This window comes from Macaca nemestrina, chromosome 9 (genome assembly GCF_043159975.1).
Source record: "Macaca nemestrina isolate mMacNem1 chromosome 9, mMacNem.hap1, whole genome shotgun sequence".
NCBI classification, from domain to species: Eukaryota; Metazoa; Chordata; class Mammalia; order Primates; family Cercopithecidae; genus Macaca; species Macaca nemestrina.
The window spans coordinates 91,703,624-91,728,054 of NC_092133.1; the positions used below are offsets into that span (position 1 = coordinate 91,703,624).

The 24,431-nt window shown below is 36.1% G+C and overlaps 1 protein-coding gene and 1 long non-coding RNA gene across 4 annotated transcripts in view; both read right to left on the bottom strand.

Moving 5' to 3' along the window:
* Positions 1-18,635, bottom strand: part of LOC105468306 (uncharacterized) — a 90,761-nt gene extending 72,126 nt beyond the window's left edge. The window contains exon 1 of the long non-coding RNA XR_011608014.1: positions 17,156-18,635. This is a non-coding gene — a long non-coding RNA (uncharacterized lncRNA). The remainder of the gene's footprint in view (positions 1-17,155) is intronic.
* A 1,269-nt stretch (positions 18,636-19,904) lies between these two features.
* The window catches only part of LOC105467705 (phospholipid-transporting ATPase IB-like), a 111,193-nt gene continuing 106,666 nt past the window's right edge, over positions 19,905-24,431 (bottom strand). For all 3 annotated transcript variants that reach the window (XM_071070075.1, XM_071070077.1, XM_071070076.1), the window contains one exon: positions 19,905-20,021. In XM_071070075.1, the coding sequence (XP_070926176.1) occupies positions 19,937-20,021 (85 nt within the window). In that variant the 3' untranslated portion in view covers positions 19,905-19,936. The remainder of the gene's footprint in view (positions 20,022-24,431) is intronic.

Here is a 24,431-nt window from a genome sequence, read left to right on the forward strand (position 1 = left end):
ACTGGACCCATACCTCTCACCATATAAAAAAATTAACACAACATTGATGAAACTTAAATATAAGACCTCAAAAAACAAAAATCCTAGAAGATAACCTAGAAAAATGTCTTCTGGACATTGGCATAGGAAATGAACTTAAGACTAAGACTTCAAAAGCAAATCCAACAAAAATAAAAATTGGCAATTGGAATTCTGCACAGCAAGAGAAACAGTCAACAGAGTAAACACATAACCTGCAGAATGGGGGAAAATATTTACAAAGTATGCATCCAAGAAAGGACTAATATCTGGAATCTTTAAGGAACTTAAATCAACAGAATAACATAAATAACTCCAAGAAAGTGGTCAAAGGACAAAGGTCAAATAAACACTTCTTAAAAAGAAGACATACAAGCAGCCAACAAATATAAAAAATGCTCAACATCGCTAATCAACAGAGAAATGTAAATTAAAACAACATTGAGATACCATCTCACACCAGTTAGAATGACTATTATTAAAAAGTAAAAAAATGCCAACCAAGCAAAATCAAAAAAACAAAAACAAATATTGGCAGGGATGTGTTCTAGCCAAAGGTGGGGGTTGGGGGGGAGCGGAATACATATATATATATTCTAGCAAAAAGTCACCTGAACTTGTATCTTTATTTCAACACTATTAGCAATAGCAAATACATGAAATAAATCTAGGTTCTTATTACACTAGATTGGACAAAGAAGATGTGCATATATATCATGGAAGACTATGCAGCCATGTAAAAGAATGAAGTTATATTATTTGCAGCACCATGGTTGCAGTTGGAGGCCATTATTCTGAGTGAATTAATGCAGAAGCAGAAAATCAAGTACCAAATTTTATCACTTATAAGTAGGAGCTAAACAATAAATACACACAGACATAACAATGGAAACAATAGACACTGGGGACTCTGAAAGGTCAAATGGAAAGACAAATTTACCATTATGTTGAAAAACTAGCTCTTAGGTACTATGTTCACTATTTGGGTGATGAGGTTAATAGAAGCCCAAATCTCAACATGTTACCTTGCCTCTTCCCCTTCATTTATCATTCCTTGAAATGGATAATAAATGTATTTCATTTTCACAATTCATGACAGGCTTCTGAAAGTCAGAACAACCTTAACATCTGTTGACATGCTTGTATTTTAAAGAGCTTTACAGGCATATAATTTATATAATATAGTAATCCCATGTTTGAAGTGTAAATTTTCTAGCTTTTTAGTATGTTTATATCACGGGGAGGGGGGAGGGGGGAGGGATTGCATTGGGAGTTATACCTGATGTAAATGACGAGTTGATGGGTGCTGACGAGTTGATGGGTGCAGCACACCAACATGGCACAAGTATACATATGTAACAAACCTGCACGTTATGCACATGTACCCTAGAACTTAAAGTATAATAAAAAAATTGTGCAATCAGTTACAAAATAACTTTAAAATATTTCCACTTTTGAAAGAAAAGTGCACTCTATTTTCATTCTCTTTCCTTTAGCATGACAGATTTAGACAAAAATTAGTAAATTTTACATCTCTATACATAAGCCTATTATAAAGATTTATAACAAATGGAATAATAAATGATGTCATTTGGGTCTTTTTGTAACTTAGCTTAATATTTTTGTTACATTCCTTTTGAAGCATGCATTATTATGTAACTCTATCAAGTGGTAATGTTTGCATAGATAATTTATTATTTTTTCTTTTACAACTTGATAGATATTAGGTTGTATCTACTTGTACATTTTATAAATCTTGCTGCTCTGAGAATTCACATAAAAATCTTTTTATGGGTGTAGAAATTTCCTTTTACATACATACATGAGAATAAAATTTATGTTTTGTATGTTGATTATGTTCAAAATTTTGAGGAATAGCCAATTATATTTTTGTTTCAAAATGATTGCAATATTTACATTCCCAGTTCTAATGTATATGGGTTCCACATTCTCTGCATGTTTTCAACACTTATTGTCTCTCAGTTATAACCATTCTAGTGGCTGTTCACTACTATTTTATTGTAATTTGATTTGTATTTCTCTCATGGCTGATACTGAACATGTTTTTACATAAAATTTGGCAATGTGTATATTTTCTTTGGAAAAATAAATTTATGTAATATGTATTTGTCCATTTAAATTAATTGCTTCATTATTGACTTGTAACAATTGTTTATAAGTTCTGGATATTATGGCCTAAACTGATATATTTAAAATTTGTTCTCTTATTAAACATCTTGTCTTTTCGTATTCTTCATGTAAATGTTTAAAAAATAAAACATTTTGGACAAGATACAATCCATTTTTTTTTTCCTTTTGATTATGCTTTTGGTGTTCTATTTTTCAAAGTTCTTACCTAAACCAAGATCACAAAAATATCTTTTTCCTATTGAAATTTCTTCGTATCTTTGACAAAATAAGTTTACCATATTAATGTATTTACTAATGGACTGACAATTTTATTCTACTGGTCTACTTAGATTTATCTTCATAATAGCACTATACTGTTTATCTACTGTAACACTGTAGTAGGAATTGATATTTTTAATATAAGCCATTGGATTATTTTTCAAATTTGTTGTATATATTTGGTTTTCTTTGTACATTCATATTTTATAAAAAGCTTGTCAATTTCTATTTTAAAACAGAATTGGGAATTTGCATTGAATCTAAATTTGTTGGTTATTTTAATCTAAATACTAAATATTGTTATTCTTAAACATTGGATAGCTCTCAATTTATTCAGTTTCTTCAATTTATTATTTAAAATATTTTCCTGTTATAATTTAAAATATTTTAGTGTAAATATGTTTGTCTTGTAGTTGTGATGTTAACTTGATTACGTTTTTAGTGAATTTGTTACATATTTTTATGTAGAAGAGTATGTATTGTGTAATAAAAGATCGTGCTTTTTTTCTAATCTGGATAATTTTGCTTATTTTTCTAGTTTAATTTTAGGGGATAATACCTCTAGTACAATGTTGATTAAAATGGTTTAAATTATTCTCTTGTTTCAGAACTTATAACTAATGCTCTAATTATTTCACTATTATTTATGTTAGCAGTAGGTTTTAACAGACGGCTTTAAGCAGGACTCAGATGTCTCTTTCTTTCAGTAGTTACCTGTGAATCTTATTACAAATGGATATTGGATTTCTCATCTTGTCTTTTTCTATGTCTGTTAAATAATTTCCCCTTCACTAAAGTATATTATGCAATACTTTGGTTAATTTTTGAATATTTTGCCAACATTGCATTTGTGAAAATATCCTTCTTTGTCATAATGTATAATCTTTTTTATACATTGTTGGATTCAATTTGTATTTTTGACAACCTATGTGTCTATATTCATACAAAATATTGGTTCATGGTTTTCTTTTATGCGTGATTCTTTTGTATGCTTTTTTATTGTGCTAATACTAACTAATAGATGAATTGGGAAATGTTACCTTTTCTTATATTGCTCTGAGTTTTTGTATATAATTTGTATTAATTCTTCATTAAAAGTTGATGTAATTTATAATTTAAGCAATTTGTCACTGAGTTTTTTTATGCAAAAACATTTTAATATTCTCAACATATAATTATTTATAAATTTTGTTTTTTCATATATGTCTATTTATATATTCAATTTTTTAGTTAACTTTTATAGTTTATACCTATCAAAATGTGTATTTCTATTTTGTAGTATTCATAAAAATATATTTTCTAGGCAGTTGGCATAAAAAACTCTGGAGTATCCAGAGGCAGTGGCTAATGCCTGTAATCCCAGCACTTTCAGAGACAGAGGTATCACCTGAGGTCAGGAGTTCCAGACCAGCCTGGCCAACATGGTGAAACCCAGTCTCTACTAAAAACAAATACAGAAAATTAGCCAGGCATGATGGAGAATGCCTGTAATTCCAGCTACTAAGGAGGTTGAGGCAGGATAATCACTTGAGCCCAGGAGGGGCAGGTTGCTGTGAGCCGAGATTGCAGCACTGCACTCCAGCCTGCGCAACAAGAGCAAAATTCCATCTCAAAGAAAACAAACAAATAGATAGACAAACAAACACTCTGGAGTAATAATATAGAATAAGGCTGTAGCCCAATTAATGAATGACTTAAAATTTTCTGTGTTATAGGATGGAGAATATGACTATAACTGTGCTGTTTAAAACTTTTATTTACTGTTTGACAAAAATAAGTTACTGTATCTAAAGAAAATTATTGAAACTGCCATTTCACTTCAGAATTTATAAAGGCAGAATATGCCTACCTCTTATTTTTTAGCAACTTTTAGGTAGGCCAAAAATAAACTTTAATAAAAATACAAAATAATATTATATTTGAAGAATTGTTTGATAAAAGACAATTTTGTGAAACAGAGTTGCCATCACTTAGTATATACAATATTTTAGGTGTCATTCTAAGGTATTATTTATATGCTTAATACCTTAGAATTTAAACTTAATAGCCCAAAGATTCCTTGAGAAAAAAAAGTTTGCACGTTCTTGTTTATATTAGTTTATATTAAAATTTTCATTAAAAAATCAACTGTCTTGGCATACAAATGAATATAGATAAATAATGTTAAATAACTTTATTAGAAAGCTTAATTAAGGTATATCATTAAATGGTTAGCCTTTTTGACCAATAAAGAGAGAATGTACATTATTATCAAATATCAGACAAAGTATATTAAATGGAAAAACTTAAGGTCTAAAATACATCATTTAATTCACAATGGCAGAAATTCAGCAGGTCATAGATTTTGGCCACTGAAAATGACAATAGAAACCGTTAAATAAAGTGTAAGCAACAAATAATATTTAGCCACATGGACATTTCATTAAGATCTTCTTACTTCTGGATTAAGTGAAAAATTAAAATTTTTTTTATGGATTCAGGAAAAGTCTAATAAGGAAACACTGTGATTGCAGTCAAAAAGTTTAATATGAAATAATAATTCTACCAATATTAGCTTAATGCTATAGAAAAAAGAGTAATTTCTGGCCACCTATAGGTATTATTCTTTGTAGTAGAGTATTATTATTTCAGCAATGTGTCTAACATAAAATTAGATTTTTAATATAAAAATATGCTCCATAAATTATTTTTATCTTAAGATATATTGGGGAATGGGGGTGTGTTCCACTTGGGATTTCTCAAGAGATGCTGATGTGCCACAAAAAAATACATGTGAAATGTTTTCATGAGTAGTAATGAATTGACGTTTGCGCTTTTTGGGAAAATATATATTTTTAAACATCTTAAGGCAGGCAGCTACGATTTTCAGAAAAGTACAAGAATAACTAAAAATATGTGACATCTGTAGAGCAGGGTTTGAAAAAATAATTTCTTATGAGCAGAAACCAAAAGCATGCAGAAGTAATTACACTTACGTAACATAAGACAGACTTTAATTCAAAACCAGTAAAAGAAGACAAAGGACATTATGCAATGATAAAGGAACGAATTCAGCAAGAGAATTTAACCATTTTAAATATATGGGCACTCAACACCAGACCATTCAAATATATAAAGCAAATATTATTAGATCTAAAGAGAGAGATAGACTTCAATACATAATAATTGAAAACTTCAATACTACCCTTTTATCATTAGACATACCATTTAGACAGAATATTAAGTAACATTACATTTAAACTGCAAATTAGACCAAGTGGATCTAACAGACATTTATAGAACACTTCATCCGACAATGACAGAAGCAAATTTTTCTCATGAGTACATTAAACATTCTCCAAGACAGATCATATGTCAGGACACAAAACCAGTCTCAATAAATTTTTAATAGTCAAAACCATATCAAATATGTTTTCAGGCCACAAGGAAATAAAATGAGACTTCAATAACATGAGAAACTTTGGAAACTGTACAAATACATGGAAATTAAACAACATGCTCTGGAATGACCATTGGGTCAAGATAAAAATTAAGAAAGATATTTTTAAAAATTGTTGAAACAAAAATCAAAACACGATGTACCAAAACTAATGGAATACTGCAAAAAACCAATGGTAAGAAAGAAGTTTATAGCATCAAACTATATCAAAAAAAGTACAAAGCATTCTAATAAAGAATGTAATGTTTTAAATGAACCAAACCCAAAATCGATGGAAGGAAAAAAATAATAAAGATTAGAGCAGAACTAAACAAAATACAAACTAAACACACAATACAATCAACTTCACATAAATTGGATTTTCAAAAAGATAAGCAAAATTAACAACTTGCTAGGCTACCAATAAAAAGAGAAAATCCAAATAAAAAAAATCTGAAATAAAAAAGCCATTACAACTGATATCACAGAAATACAAAAGATTATCAGAGATATTATGAACAACTATACACTAACAAACTAGAAAAACCTAGAGGAAATGAATAAATTCCTGGACAAATGCAGCCTACCAAGATTGAAATCAAGAAAAAATAGAACACCTGAGTAGATCAATAATGAATAATAAGATTGAATCAGTAATAAAAAGTCTCCCAACAAAGAAGAGTCCAGGCCTGGATGGCTTCACTGCCAAATTCTACCAAACTTTCAAAGAAAGTTAACACCAGTTCTCCTCAAACCATATCAAAACATTAAAGTTAAAAGGAAGAAATTCTCTCTAACTCATATTAGGCCAGCATTACCTTGATATCAAAATCAGACAAGAACACAAGACTGAAAGGAACTACAGGCCAATATTCCTGATATACATAGACATAAAAATTATCAAAAAATGCTAGAAAATGAAATTCAATAACACATCAAAAAATAATACAGTATGGTATGATCAAGTGGGATCTATCTCTGGGATGCAATGATGGTTCAACATATATAAATCAATGAACATTTGACATGACATCAACAAAATGAAGGGCAAAAATTTTATAATTATTTCAAACAATCAGAAAAGTCATTTGATAAAATTCAACAGGTCTTCACAACAAAAAAACTCAGCCAGCTAGGCATATCATAGAAGAAACATACCTCAACATAATAAAGATCATACAATCAAAGTCACAGCTAATACTATGCTGAATGGTGTAAAGCTCACAGACTTTCCTCTAAGCATGGGAACAAGACAAAGACAACTGTTTTCACTACTCCTATTTATTTTAGTACTGGAAGTTCTGGCCAGAGCTATCAGGTAAGAGAAAGAAATAAAATTCTTTCATGAAAACAAACTCGAATTGTCTTTTTTTTTTTTTTTTTTTGGTAGATGTCATGATGTTATATCTAGAAAAACTTAAAAACTCAACAAAAAAACTATAATTTCCATACAGTTTTAGATAAAAAACCAACTAATAAAAATCCATAACATTTCCATACACTAATAACGAACTAAGTGAAAAAGAAATCAAGAAGGCAATTTCATCTACAATAGCTACAAAAATAAAATATTTAGTGAATACACTTAATCAATAAGGTGAAATACATCTAAAAAAATACAATAAAACTTTGATGAAAGAAAATGTAGAGGACACAAACAAATGGAAAGACATCTCATCTTCATGGAATGAAAAAGTTAATACCATCAAAATGACCATACTTACCCAAAGCCAGCTACAGATTCAATGCAATCTCTATGAAAATACTAACGCTGTTTTCACAAACATAGACAAAACAATCTTAAAATCTGTATGGAACATCAACAAAAAACCTCTTCAAATTATATCCCCACTGTGTGTTTACTGCAGCACTATTCACAATAGCAACGATATAACATTAACCAGTTTCCATCAATGAATAATTGGACAAATGCAATGTGGTAAACATGTGTGTGTATATATTTATGAACAGTGTTGGGCCATATAAATAACATGGATGGAAGCAGAGGTCATTAAGTTACGTGAAATAAGCCAGACATAGAAAGAAAATCTTTGCATGCATTCTCTCATATGTGGAAGCTAAAAAGATGATCCTTATAGACACAGAGAGTAGAATATTATACGCCTAAGGCCCGGCACAGTGTGTGGGTGCGAAAGGGAATGAAAAGACAGTGGTAAATGAATACAAACCCACAGGTGGAAAAGAATAAAATCTAGTGTTTAGTTGCACTGTAGGTTGGCCATAGTTAATTATAATGTATTTTATATTTCCTTGCTAGAACAGATAACTTGAAATGTTCCTGACATATAGAATGGATAAATGCTCAAAGTGATGGATACCACAATACCCTGACTTGATCAGTACACATTCTATACATGTAGCAACATATCGCATGTGCTTTATAAATATGTAAAACATTATGTAAATCAATTTTAAATCTACTTTTAGCAATTTCAAAATATATAGTGCATTATTATTTATTAAACTCATTTTTTTTTGTACTAGATCAATCTTTTGCCTCCTGTGTAACTGAAACTTGGGTACTTTTTGATCAACACCTTCCCTTTCTCCATCTACCTTCTTCCCTAGTCTCTCACACATTTTCACTCACATTAGGTGACATTTAAATTACAAAACTAATGGTTTTGGTATACAGCAAGAAAATAAACATAATTAGTGTTAAATAAATTTATTAGAAAGTTTGACTAATTAGGCATAGAAATAAATGGGAAGCGCTTTTGGCAGGAAAACAAAAGATAACCATTATTTTCAATTACCAGACCCAAGGATTTGAAATGGAAATGTTTAGGCCTAAAATATGTTATTGAATTTATGACAACAGAAATTAAGATCATATTTTCTGATCATTGTAAGTAACAGAAATTATTGGCTAATATGTAGCCAACAAATAATATCTAGCTACATTCAAATTTTATTAAGGTTTTAAAAATTAACTTCTGGGTTAAAAGGAAGATTCAAACTGAGACTGCATTTATGGATTGAAGGAAATGTTAATGAGGAAGAATATGATGAGAGCCAAAAACCTAAATTCAAATAAGTAATTTTGCCAATGTAAGATCATTTGCCAAAATGTAAGATCAGTTTTCTAATATTTAAAAAATTACACACTACCAATTTTTGTTACCTCATAGTATACTGGAGGAGAGCTGTCTTTTAAATGAGGTAACTAGGGTGTTACCAAGATGGTCGAATAGGAACAGCTCCAGCCTCCAGTTCCCAGTGTGAGCAACACAGAAGATGGGTGATTTCTGCATTTCCAACTGAGGTACTGGGTTCATCTCACTGGGGCATGTCACGCAATTGGTGCAGGACAGTGGGTGCAGTCCAACAAGCGAGAGCCGAAGCAGAGCAAGGCATTGCCTCACCCGGGAACTGCAAGGGGGAAGGGAATTCCCTTTCCTAGCCAAGGGAAACTGTGACACACAACACCTGGAAAATGGGGTCATTCCTACACTAATACTGCACTTTACCAAGGGTCTTAGGAAACAGCACACCAAGAGATTATATTTAATGCCTGACTTGGAGGTCCCACACCCACAAAGCTTCCCTCATTGCTAGCACAACAGTCTGAGATCTAACTGCAAGGTGGCAGAGAGGCTGGGGGAGGGGCACCCACAATTGCCGAGGCTTAAGTAGGTAAACAAAGCAGTCGGGAAGCTCGAACTGGGTGGAGCCCACCCCAATTCAAGGAGGCCTGCCAGTCTCTGTAGACTCCACCTCTAGGGACAAGACACAGCCAAGCAAAAGGCAGCAGAAACCTCTGCAGATGTAAATGTCCCTGTCTGACAGCTTTGAAGAGAGTAGTGGTTCTCCCAGCACAGAGTTTGAGAGCTCAGAACGGACAGACTGCCTGCTCAAGTGGGTCTCTGACGCCCGAGTAGCCTAATTGGGAGACATCCCCCACCAGGGGCAGACTGACACCTCAAACATCCCATGGCCAGGTACACCACTGAGACAAAGCTTCTAGAGGAACAACCAGACAGCAACATTTGCTGTTCAGCAGTAATCACTCTTCTGCAGCCAATGCTGCTGATATTCAGGCAAACAGGGTCTGGAGTGGATCTCCAGCAAACTCCAACAGACCTGCAGCTGAGGGTCCTGACTGTTAGAAGGAAAACTAACAAACAGAAAGGACATACCAAAACCCCATCTGAACGTCACCATCATCAAAGACCAAAGGTAGATAAAACCACAAAGATGGGGAAAAAGTAGTGCAGAAAAGCTGATAATTTTAAAAATCAGAGCACCTCTCCCCCTTCAAAGGAATGCAGCTCCTCGCCAGCAATGGAACAAAGCTGGACAGAGAACGACTTTGACGAGTTGAGAGAAGAAGCCTTCAGACAATCAAACTTCTCCAAACTAAAGGAGGAAGTATGAACTCAGCGCAAAAAACTTAAAACCTTGGGAAAAGATTTGACAAATGGCTAACTAGAATAACCAATGTAGAGAAGTCCTAACACGACCTGATAGAGATGAAAACCATGACACGAGAATTATGTGACAAATGCACAACTTCAGTTACCTACTCTATCAACTGGAAGAGAGGGTATATCAGTGACTGAAGATCAAATGAATGAAATGAAGCGAGAAGAGAAGTTTAGAAAAAAAAAAAGTAAAAAGAAACGAACAAAGCCTCCAAGAAATATGGGACTATGTGAAAAGTCCAAATCTACGTCTGATTGCTGTACTTGAAAATGACAGGGAGAATGGAACCATGTTGCAAAACACTCTGCAGGATATTGTCCAGGAGAACTTCCCCAACATAGCAAGGAAAGCCAAAATTCAAATTCAGGAAATACAGGGAATGACAAAAAGATAATCCTCGAGAAGAGCAACTCCAAGACACATCATTGTCAGATTCACCAAAGTTGAAATGGAGGAAAAAATGTTAAGGGCAGCCAGAGAGAAAGGTCGGGTTACCCACAAAGGGAAACCCATCAGACTAATAGCGGATCTCTCGGAAGAAACTCTACAAGCCAGAAAAGAGTGGGGGTCAATATTCAACATTCTTAAAGAAAAGAATTTTCAACCCAGAATTTCATATCCAGTCAAACTAAGTTTCATAAGTAAAGGAGAAATAAAATCCTTTACAGATAAGCAAATGCTGAGAGATTTTGTCACCACAAGGCCTACCTTACAAGAGCTCCTGAAGGAAGCACTAAAAATGGAAAGGAACAACCGGTACCAGCCACTGCAAAAACATGCCAAAATGTAAATACCATCAATACCAGGAAGAAACTGCATCAACTAATGAGCAAAATAACCAGCTAACATCATAATGACAGGATCAAATTCACATATAACAATATTAACCTTAAATGTAAATGGACTAAATGGTCCAATTAAAAGACACAAACTGGCAAATTGGATAAAGAGTCAAGACTCATCAGTTTGCTGTATTCAGGAGACCCATCTCACATGCAGAGACACACATAGGCTCAAAATAAAGGGATGGAGGAAGATCTACCAAGCAAATGGAGAACAAAATAAAAGGTAGGGGTTGCACTCCTAGTCTCTGATAAAACATACTTTAAACCAACAAAGATCAAAAGAGACAAAGAAAGCCATTACATAATGATAAAGGGATTGATTCAACAAAAAGAGTTAACTATCCTAAATACATATACACCCAATACAGGAGCACCCAGATTCATAAAGCAAGTCCTTAGAGACTTACAAAGAGACTTAGACTCCCATACAATAAAAATGGGAGACTTTAATACCCCACTGTCAACATTAGACACATCAACAAGAAAGAAAGTTAACAAGGATATCCAGGAATTGAACTCTGCACCAAGAGGACCTAATAGACATCTACAGAACTCTCCACCACAAATCAACAGAATATACATTCTTCTCAGCACCACATCACACTTATTCCAAAATAGACCACATAATTGGAAGTAAAGCACTCCTCAGCAAATGTACAAGAACAGAAATTATAACAAACTGTCTCTCAGACCACAGTGCAATCAAACTAGAATCCAGGATTAAGAAACTCAATCAAAACAGCTCAACTAAACGGAAACTGAACAACCTGCTCCGGAATGACTACTGGGTACATAATGAAAAGAAGGCAGAAATAAAGATGTTCTTTGAAACCAATGAGAACAAAGATACGACATACCAGAATCTCTGGGACACATTTAAAGTAGTGTGTAGAGGGAAATTTATAGCATTAAATGCCCACAAGAGAAAGCAGGAATGATCCTAAATTGACACCCTAACATCACAATTAAAAGAACTAGAGAAGCAAGAGCAAACACATTCAAAAGTTAGCAGAGGGCAAGAAATAACTAAGATCAGAGCAGAACTGAAGGAGATAGAGACACAAAAAGACATTTGAAAAAATTGACAAATCCAGGAGCTGGTTTTTTGAAAAGATCAACAAAATTGATAGACCACTAGCAAGACTAATAAAGAAGAAAAGAGAGAAGAATCAAATAGACACAATAAAAAATGATAAAGGGGATATCACCACTGACCCCACAGAAATACAAACTACCATCAGAGAATACTATAAACACCTCTACACAAATAAACTAGAAAACCTAGAAGAAATTGGTAAATTCCTGGACACTTACACTCTCCCAAGACTAAACCAGGAAGAAGGTGAATCCCTGAATAGACCAATAACAGGTTCTGAAATTGAGGCAATAATTAATAGTCTACCAACCAAAAAAAGTCCAGGACAAGAAGGATTCACAGTCGAATTCTACCAGAGGTACAAGGAGGAACTGGTACCATTCCTTCCAAAATTATTTGAATCAACAGAAAATGAAGGATTCCTCCCTAACTCATTTTATGAGGCCAACATCATCCTAATACCAAAGCCTGGCAGAGACACAACAAAAAAAGAAAATTTTACACCAATATCCCTGATGAGCATCAATGCAAAAATCCTCAATAAAATACTGGCAAACCAAATCCAGCAGCACATCAAAAAGCTTATCCACCATGATCACGTGGGCTTCATCACTGGGATGCAAGGCTGGTTCAACATACACAAACCAATAAATGTAATCCAGCATATAAACAGAACCAAAGACAAAAACCACATGATTATCTCAATAGATGCAGAAAAGGCCTTTGACAAAATTCAACAAAGCTTCATGCCAAAAACTCTCAATAAATTCGGTATTGATGGAACGTATCTCAAAATAATAAGAGCCATTTAGGACAAACCCACAGCCAATATGATACTGAATGGGTAAAAACTGGAAAAATTCCCTTTGAAAACTGGCACAAGACACGGATGCCCTCTTTCACCACTCCTATTCAACATAGTGTTGGAAGTTCTGGCCAGGGCAATTGGGCAAGAGAAAGAAATAAAGGGTATTCAATCAGGAAATGAGGAAGTCAAATTGTCCCTGTTTGCAGATGACATGAGTGTATATTTAGAAAACCCCATCATCTCAGCCCAAAATCTCCTTAAGCTGATAAGCAACTTCAGCAAAGTCTCAGGATACAAAATCAATGCGCAAAAATCACAAGCATTCCTATACACCAATAACAGACAGAGAGCCAAATCATGAGTGTACTCCCATTCACAACTGCTTCAAAAGAGAATGAAATACCTAGGAATCCAACTTACAAGGGATGTCAAAGACCTCTTAAAGGAGAACTACAAACCACTGCTCAATGAAATAAAAGAGGACACAAACAAAAGGAAGAACATTCCCTGCTCATCAATAGGAAGAATCAATATTGTGAAAAGAGCCATACTACCCAAGGTAATTTATAGATTCAATGCCATCCCCATTAAGCTACCAATGAGTTTCTTCACAGAATTGGAAAAAAAACTACTTTAAAGCTAATATGGAATCAAAAAAGAGCCCACATTGCCAAGACAATCCTAAGCCAGAAGAACAAAGCTGGAGGCATCACATTACCTACCTGACTTCAAACAATACTACAAGGCTACAGTAACCAAAACAGCATGGTACTGGTACCACAACAGAGATATAGACCAATGGCACAGAACAGAGCCCTCAGAAATAATACCACACATCTACAGCCATCTGATCTTTGACTAACCTGACAAAAACAAGAAATGGAGAAAGGATTCCCTATCTAATAAATGGTGCTGAGAAAACTGGCTAGCCGTAAGGAGAAAGCTAAAACTGGATCCCTTCCCTACACCTTATACAAAAATTAATTCAACATGGATTAAAGACTGAAATGTTAGACCTAATACCATAAAAACCCTAGAAGAAATTCTAGGCAATACCATTCAGGACATAGGCATGGGCAAGGACTTCATGTCTAAAACACCAAAAGCAATGTCAACAAAAGCCAAAATTGACAAATGGGATCTAATTAAACTCAAGAGCTTCTGCACAGCAAAAGATACTACCATCAGAGCGAACAAGCAACCTACAGAATGGGAGAAAATTTTTGCAATCTACTCATCTGACAAAGGGCTAATATCCAGAATCTACAAAGAACTCAAACAAATTTACAAGAAAAAAACAAACAACCCCATCAAAAAGTGGGCAAAGGATATGAACAGACACTTCTCAAAAGAAGACATCTATGCAGTCAACAGACACCTGAAAAATTGTTCACCATCACTGGCCATCAGAGAAATGCAAATTGAAACCACAATGAGATACCATCTCACATCAGTCAGAATGGCAATCATTAAAAAGTCAGGAAACAACAGGTGCTGGAGAGGATGTGGAGAAATAGGAATAATTTCACACTGTTGGTGGGACTGTAAACTAGTTCAACCATTGTGGAAGACAGAGTGGCGATTCCTCAAGGATCTAGAACTAGAAATAACATTTGACCCAGTGATCCCATTACTGGATATATATATAAAGGATTATAAATCATGCTACTATAAATACACATGCACATATATGTTTATTGTGGCACTATTCACAATAGCAAAGTCTTGGAACCAACCCAAATGTCCATCAATGACATACTGGATTAAGAAAATGTGGCATATATACACCATGGAATACTATGCAGCCATAAAAAGGATGAGTTCATGTCCTTTGTAAGGACATGGATGCAGCTGGAAACCATCACTCTCAGCAAACTATCACAAGAACAGAAAACCAAATACCACATGTTCTCACTCAAAGGTGGGAACTGAACAATGAGAACACTTGGACACAGGAAGGGGAACATCACACACTGGGACCTGTTGTGGGGTGTGGGGATGGGGGGGGATAGCATTAGGAGATATACCTAATGTAAATGACAAGTTAATGGGTGCAGCATACCAACATTGTACATGTATACATATGTAACAAACCTGTACTTTGTGCACAGGTACCCTAGAACATAAAGTATAATAAAAATAAATAAATGAACTAACTAAGGTTTTGTTACGAGATGCTGTCATCTACAACAGAATATATATATGGTTTTCCTCATGTGTACACTATTGATATTTGTGCTTTTTGAGAAAATACAATACACATTAAAAACATTAATTCAGAAAGCTAAAATTCTTAGAAAGTCATAAGAATTCTTAAAATGCTGAATAGGGTTGAAGGGAGAATATTATAATCTCTCAGGTATATAACTAAAATAAAGAAACAATCCAGAAACAACTCATCATGCTAAGGAGCAAGTGCTGCTCTTAGATATGGGTGACTATTATGATGCCAAATCCATGCAGGTTGTCCGACTTCCCCATAATGCATATGGAAAAAAAAAGTCTTAAACTTATGGCAGATCTCAAATCTGAGAATCAAATTATAACTTACCTTGCACACAGAGAAAAAAAGTTACTAGAATGAGTGTCAGAAGAAATTCAATACATTAAAAAAAAGTAAAAAATAACATGGAAAGAACAAGAAGTTACAAGCTTAAAACATTATATTCAGCCAAATGGAGGATAATTACAAATAAAACAAATCAATTTAATACTCAACATATAAGTTAAAAATTAAAGTATTATCTAAGCTGATGAGATTAGTGAACAGAAATTAGTGAACGTAATTATTACAGTCCAATAGAGTAAAAGGAGAAAAGGTAATAGAAAACACAAATATAATTATACATACATGAAGAGTAGAAGTAGAAGAATGAGAAACAAAACAAATATAATTGTTTCTGTAAAATATATTTTAAAATGAATAGCAATAGTTGGCTGGTCGAGGTGGCTCATGGCTGTAATTCCAGTACCCTGAGAGGCTTAGGTGGGTGGATCACGAGGTTGGGAGATAGAGACCATCCTGGCTAACATGGTGAAATCCCATCTCTACTAAAAATACAAAAAAATTAGCTAGGCGTGGTGGCGGGCGCCTGTAGTCCCAGCTGCTGGGGAGGCTGAGGAAGGAGAATGGCATGAACCTGGGAGGTGGAGCTCGTAGTGAGTGGAGATTGCGCCATTGCACACAGCCTTGGCAACAGAGGGAGACTCTGTCTCAAAAAAATATATATAGCAATAGTCAAACAATTGGTAATTTGTAAGTTTCTACAATTGAAAACATGAATCCTTGAATTCAGAAATTGTGAGTTCACAAAAGAAAAAAATAAATAATACATAAAAGAAATCATAATCTGTATAACACCAAAAATGAGGAAAACACTAAAAATTGGCAAGAGAAAAATACATAACTTTCAAAGATGAGAGAAAAATTCCACAGCTTTTGTAGAGCCAGAAACAGAGAATGAATACTAATACAGGTGAGTAAAATATTAAAGCAAGAATTAGATACTTAGCTAAAATACCTTAGTCAAAAAAAAAGTCTAAGTTAAAATATTTTCAAAAGAAAACACTAAGTTTTTTGGTTACAAATAAGAGCTTCTTAAGAGTACACTTCAAGAAGAAAGAAATGCTTTTTGTGTATACAGTTAAAAATTAAAGAGTATAACAATTAAAGAGTAGGAGACTTGATTTGGGAATATCAAAACCAGGTGGACTTTGAACTAAGGAAACCAAATAATTCTTGGTAGCCTGAAATTCAAAAGCATTTAGATATGAAATTACAATTTTACACATTGTACTTAAGTCAGATGAAAATCCTGTGCTACTTCAATAATTTAACTGATGAAGGAAAAATCTGTTTTCAGAGGATTATTTTTCTGTTATGATCTTATTAAAAATGATGTCTCTTTGAATTTATTTTTGCAGAACATTGATTATTCCTTTATCAATTGATTTGTACAAAAGGACAAATTGATCTGTACCAAAGAACAAACGTAAGCCTAAAGATGGACCGTGAGCCTTTGGATATCTGGGATAACTGAGTTAAAAACCTACCACATGGTTAAGGAAGATAAAATAATGATGTCCACTGAGCCCATGATCACAAAGCAACTCACCAGCAGCAGGATGGTATGGGTGGCCCTTTTCTCTGGGGAGGGACTGGAGCAGAGGCTGGGGCTGTGAAGGTGCTGAGATCACCTCTGATGGTTAAACAAGAGTATCACCATGCACACAATTGCGAGCAACATAATTTCTACAAAGTAAACATTCAGGGAAAATGCCAGAATAAAAATCAGTCCCTTGATTATAGAGATTATCTGGGAAAATGAGCAATATTTACTTGTCAGTATTTATTTGTCAGTTGCCTGGTCTGTGTCACTTGAAGTAAGCTACTGTATACATGATCGTGTTACTTCTGGAAAATAAATTGAGGAACCAAAAAAAGAAGAAAACATGGATAATGTAATTTATGGATTTATGCTTAACTCTTGACAACCAGGAGGTGCTAGGATTGATGGTGATGGCCTGGAGAGTGCTCAGGAGGCAGGAGGTGCAGATGGAGAGGCCCCCTTGTCACTCTGCTCAGGTGGAATTACACTTTACATCTGAAGTCATTCCAAAAATGAAGTGACTCAAAAACATCTAGAGAAAACAAATCCATTACTATGAGAAGCATCACTAGGTGAATAAAGGCCAAGTGGCAGGTGATCAGGTCATGGGGACTTAGGCTTGTTATTCAGAAAGAATGTGAAGATGTGGAGGAAAAAAACAAACAAACAAACAAACAAGACAGTGTTGGTGGACTCCAATGCCAGCTTGGAAATAAAAGGGATCTTTTAATGATAACATAAGTGGAAAGTGGGTTCTTCCAAATGGCAAAGAGAAAATCTATTTTGTATATCTGGGAAAGAAAGACTTCATATCATCAGTGTTTATTATTTAGTAGTCGATACCATCACAAATCATCTTCATTTTTTACATTATCCTCCTACCCTTGATAAACCTAGACTATCTCATATGACTTCTTGATCATTCAGCCTCTACATTATTTTCTACACCAAATTGTGTAATAATTTAATAATTATTATTACATCATACATGTATTAATATTTGTCTCACCAAGCCATCCACAATTATGACCTTATAAAATGTACACTATCTATACTCTAATTGTACCTGGGTCTCCCCTTTTAGACATTATACTTTTGTTTTATATTCTCTCACTTTATATTGATGCTGTTAACATATAAAATTATCCAATTATATGTGTATAGTTTATGTGAACTTGGTAGAATTTTAAGCTAATATGGAGAAAATTACCAAAGCAAACAGTTGAAAAAATCTTTCTAAGATGCCATCATTGCCGGGCGCAGTGGCTCACGCCTGTAATCCCAGCACTTTGGGAGGCCGAGGCGGGCGGATCACAAGGTCAGGAGATCGAGACCACGGTGAAACCCCGTCTCTACTAAAAATACAAAAAATTTAGTCGGGCGCGGTTGTGGGCGCCTGTAGTCCCAGCTACTCGGGAGGCTGAGGCAGGAGAATGGCGTGAACCCGGGAGGCGGAGCTTGCAGTGAGCCGAGATCGCGCCACTGCACTCCAGCCACTGCACTCCAGCCTGGGCGACAGAGCGAGACTCCGTCTCAAAAAAAAAAAAAAAAAAAGATGCCATCATTTTGACACTTTCCATTCTCTGTATCTCTTTCACATTTCTGGACCCTAATTACTACACTGAACTCACCATTATAATTCATAATATCCCCGTTTTTCATCAGAAGACTAGCAATCTTGATCTGATGTGTAACTTTGTATGCCCATGGCCATGAAATATATTCCTAGTATCTGAGAAGTAGAACGTAAACATCTTTGGAGGGCATTGTTGTGCTTACCAAAACCCTCTTAGCTATACCACCTAAAAATGGCCCTGTGTCTTTCTCAGTTTAGTTTCCATCTAAGAGATTCTTTATGTAAATTCATTTCAACACATCCGCGTATTTCTGATGTCCATCACTGACTTTTCAAGAGAGTAAACACTACTTGCAATAACTTTATGAAAACTATAAAGTTGCGACAAAATGATCATATCATGATTTTTTTTTTTTTGAGATCCCTCTTAATACAGGAATCCCCTCTTATGCCTTGAACAATATTTTGGTCTCCAATTTAAAATATAATTTTCCTCAAGTTGTCTCAGGAAATACACGACATCAGAACACCTTGCATGATTTCACTGAACAATTTTGCAGCTACTAATGTTATTTGCCAGGATTGTAGGCACCATTGTGCTATCAAATCTATTTAATCCAGTGACTCAAACAATTTAGCCTTACATCACAAAAAAAATGAAAAAGTACCATAATTACTCAGCCTCTTTTGAGATAAAAGTGGGCCCAATTATATGTCAAGATCAATTATGACTATACTGTAGAACATTGCTCTACAACCTCCTGATATCTATGAGTTTATAAGAAACACATTTTACAGTTAAAATTGTTATCTTTGTCCAAGAGCATAAGTTAGTAAAGAAACACATTCATCTTACTGCCAGAACCGATAACTGAGAGTGCTTTAGCATCTGTCTGCACCCTCAGAACAATTTTGCTCAGCTGTCACGATGGAACCAGGAAAAGCGTTAGGGTACTATTGACCTAAGAGCTTAATGGCATATTTTGAGGATTACACTTCCAGTAACATAATACTTGGACATGTACTAATAATATTGGCAACTATTTGTAAACTACATGTTTATATAATTTTATTAATACAATACACACATTATAAGCCACACACCAAAAGAGATAAAATAATTAGAAAAAATAACATGAGAATTTGAATATTTTCTTCTTTTGCCTAGAATATATTCAGCTCACTCCATGTGTTTTATGGCCCTCTTTCTGCTAGTAACAATAACATACTAAAAAATACTTGCTCTGAGTCATCAGATGGAGTCTTCCTTCAACAAGGCTCTTCAGGTCATTGGTACTGAGGCAGGACAAGAAAACAGCATGATATAATGGATTAGAATTGATAACTAACCCAAATGTCCATTAATAATAGATGGGATAAAGACAATGTGGCACATATACACCATGGAATACTATGCAGCCATTAAAAAGGATGAGTTCATGTCCTTTGCAGGGACGTGAATGAAGCTGGAGAGTATCAGTCTCAGGAAAATATCACAAGGACAGAAAATCAAACACCACATGTTCTCACTCATAAGTGGGAGTTGAACAATGAGAACACATGGACACAGGGAGGGGAAACATTACACACTGGGGCATATTGGGGGGTGAGGGCTGGGGGAGGAATAGCGTTAGGAGAAATAAGTAAGTGAATGACGAGCTGATGGATGCAGCAAACCAACGTGGCACATGTATACCTATGTAACAAACCTGCACATTGTGCACATGTACTCTAGAACTTAAATTATAATAATAATAGGCCTGGTGAGGTGGCTCACACCTGTAATCCCAGCACTTTGGGAGGCTGAGGCGGCAGATCATGAGGTCAGGAAATCAAGACCATCCTGGCTAACACGGTGAAACCCCATCTCTACTAAAAATACAAAAAACTAGCCGGGCGTGGTGGCAGAAGCCTGTAGTCCCAGCTGCTGGAGAGGCTAAAGGACTTTATCCAAAATAGACAAAGAACTCTTAAAATTCAACAATAAGAAAGTAAACACTGTGATTTAAAAATGGGCAAAACACTTGGACAGGTACCACACCAAAGGAGATATAGAGGTGGCAAGTGAGCAATTGAGAAGATGCTCCACATCATATCCCATTAAGGAATTGTAAATTAAAACAACAGTGAGATGCCATAACACACCTATTAGAATCACCAAAATTCTAAACACTGGCAACACCAGGTGCCGGGGAGGATGTAGAATAACAGGAACTCTCATTCACTGCTGGTAGGAATGAAAATGGTACAGCTATTTTGAAAGATGATTTGCAGTTTCTTATAAAACTACATGCTCTTTCCATATGATGCAGTAATCTCTTTAGCATGTACTTGAATGAGCTGAAAACATGTCCATACAAAAACTTGCACATTGATGATTACAGCAGCTTTTTAAAAGAATTACCAAATCTTAGAAGCAACTGAGATATCCTTCAGGAGGTAAGGGGATAAACACATTGTGGTACATCCAGATGATAGAATGTTATTCAGTGATGCAAAGAAATTATCCATAAAGAGGAAACCTAAATGCATAATACCAAGTGAAGGAAGCCAATCTGATAAGGCTGCACACTGTATGATTCCAAGTATGACAACCTGGAAAAGGCAAAACTATGGAAGCAGTAAAAGAGTCAGTGATTGCCAGGGTTTAGTGAGGAAGGCGGCATGAATAGTCAGACCACAGGGGAGTTTTAGGGCAGTGGAACTGTTCTGTATGATTTTGTAATAGTAGGTACATATCGCTGCCCATTTATCAGAATCCATAGCATGTACAACACCAAGAGTGAACCCTAGTGTAAACCATGTGTAAACAATGGACTCTGGGTGATGATGATGTGTCAGTGTAGGTTCATCAGTTGTAACAAATGCACCACTCTGGTGGGGGATGTTGATAATGGAGGTTGGGCATGTTGGGGGAGGAGTAGAGGCTAGATGAGAATTCTCTGTACTTTCTTCTCAGTGTTGCTGTGGGACTAAAACTACTTTTTTTAAAAAATAAAATCCATATAGACAGGTCATGGTGGCTCACACCTGTAATCCCAGAACTTTGGGAGACCGAGGTGGGTGGATCTCTTGAGGCCAGGAGTTTGAGAACAGACAGGCAAAATTGGGAGACTCCGTCTCTACAAAAACAAAAATCTAGCTAGGCGTGGCAGGGTGCATGTGTAGTGCTAGCTATTCAGGAGGCTGAGGCGAGACGCCAGGAGGTTGAGACTGCAGTGAGCTGATTGTGCCACTACAATCCAGCCTGGGCAACAGAGTGAGATCCTATTAAAAAGAAAGGAAGAAAAGGAGAGAAAGGAGGGAAGGAGGAGAATGAGGGAGGGAAGGAAGACAGGCAAGCAGGCAGTCAGGATCTGTATATAAAGAAGTAAATCAGATAACTTTTACTGGAAATCTAACAGAACAAATGTCTACCCAGATGTATATGTAAATGATCATAGCCACTTCATTCATCATAGCCCAAAATTAGGGGGAAAATTGATCTTTTGTCCTGAGACCAGTTTGGTCAGGGAGACCCTAAACCCAGCGGCACTAGAGGAATTAAAGACACACACACAGAAATACAGAGGTCTGAAGTGGGAAGTCAGGGGTCCCTCAGCCTTCAGAGCTCAGAGCCCCAAACAGAGATTTACCCATGTATTTATTAACAGCAAGGCAGTCATTATCATTGTTTCTATAGATATTTGATTAACTAAAAGTATCCCTTAGGGGAAATGAAGGGATGGGCCGAAATAAAGGGTTGGGTCTGGCTAGTTATCTGCAGCAGGAACATGCCCTTATGGCACAGATTGTTCATGTTGTTGTTTGTAGTTTAAGAGCAACTTTAAGCGGTTTTCCGCCCTAGGTGGGCCAGGTGTTCCTTGCCCTCATTCCGGTAAACCCACAACTTTCCAGCATGGGCATCTTGGCCATCATGAACATATCACAGTGCTGCAGAGATTTTGTTTATGGACAGTTTTTGGGCCAGTTATATAATAATAGGCCTGGTGCAGTGGCTCACACCTGTAATCCCAGCAGTTTAGGAGGCTGAGGCGGGTGGATCATGAGGTCAGGAGATTGAGACCATCCCAGCTAACATGGTGAAACCCCATCTCTACTTAAAAAATGCAAAAAAAAAAAATTAGCCAGGTATGGTGGTGGGCTCCTGTAGTCCCAGCTACTCAGGAGGCTGAGGCAGGAGAATGGTGTGAACCTGGGAGCCGAGATTGTGCCACTGTACTCCAGCCTGAGAGACAGAGTGAGACTCCGTCTCAAAAAAAAAAAAAAAAAAAAAAATCTTTTGTTAAGGAATTATTGTGTTCCTTTAAGGATGTCATATTTCCTTGCTTGCTTATGTTTCTTGTGTCTGTACATTGATTTCTATGCATCTGATGTAAAAGTCACTTTTTATTTTTGAATTTACTTTCTTTGAGCGTGGGGATTTTTTTCCTGAAGATGTGAGTACAATGTTGGTTGGGTAGGGTTTATTGGCTTTGCATTCAATTGTGAAGTCTCTGTGTGATTTCTTTGGCTGTAAAATATCATTAGTGGTATCTATGGTTTCCTCAGTGCATTACAGTGTGGTTATTTCTAGGGGCTACAGTGAAGTTGTGCTGGCTACACTGAAATGCTGTAGGGGCCCATCTCTAGGTTTCAGTGCTAGTGTTGGTGAACTAAGCTTATCTATCCTTTTGACCTAGAGTGACATATGCTGACACCTGTGTTGGTGACTCCAGGCAGGCCATCAGTAGGGTAACTTACTCAGATGCCAGTTGTAATTGTAGCATACTGGGAGGGCGAATGGACTCTCAAACTTCTGGACACTCGTGGTGGCATGTGCAATGGAAAAAGCAGTAGTGGTGAAATGCTCTTCCAAGTCTCAAGTGCTCTTCTGAGTCCCAGCTGTGTTGGCAATGCTTGTAATGGGCTGTGTATGCCAGCATCTAGGCCAGTTGGTGGCACTTGCAGGTAAAAGCCAGCTGTGATGGAAGCAGTGTGTTGTTTATGCCCAACTTCACTGACCCCAAAAGACACACTTTGTTGTCCCAGGTGGTGGATTGGGTTGGGGAACCTCCTTACAACCCTGGATCCTGCACTTTGTCCTAAGGAAGGGGTGATACTGGATGGAGCTGAATTGCACTCAGACTTCTCCAGTGATGAGTGCCTGCACAGAGGTAATTGGTAGGAGTGAGGCAATCCTCAGGGGGCTGGTGAAATGCTTGGGTGAGGGGCAACTGTCACTGCCCTGAGGTCCTGCCACAGGAAGGGTGGTGGTGGTCTTAGCACCCACAACTTTGACTGGTGGTTGGGCAAATTTATTCCTCTCATGCCCAGCCCCACTGGGGCTTGCTCCCTCCTCCCACCTGTCACAAACACCCTGGCTATTCTGTCAGACCTGAGAAATTTATGCTGTTCTTTAGTACAACCCTGGGTCATAGGAACTCCTCCACAGCTCAAGATGAAGTCACTGTGACAACTGTCATCCTGCTCAAGTCCTGGGGATAATGCCCACTTTCAGTGCTGTTGGCTGCTGTCCATGTCATGCTTGCTTCTCAGTCTTGGTTGTGCTAGCCCACTCCCTACTCATGCCCCAGTTCCGTGCGCAGTAGCTTGAGTTTCCTTAATGACTAGGAATGACAAGAACCCTGATGACTAGGACCATGAACACTCTGTTAGGAGCTAGGATTAAAAAGGTCATCTTGCTATAGCTTCTTAGGCTACAGG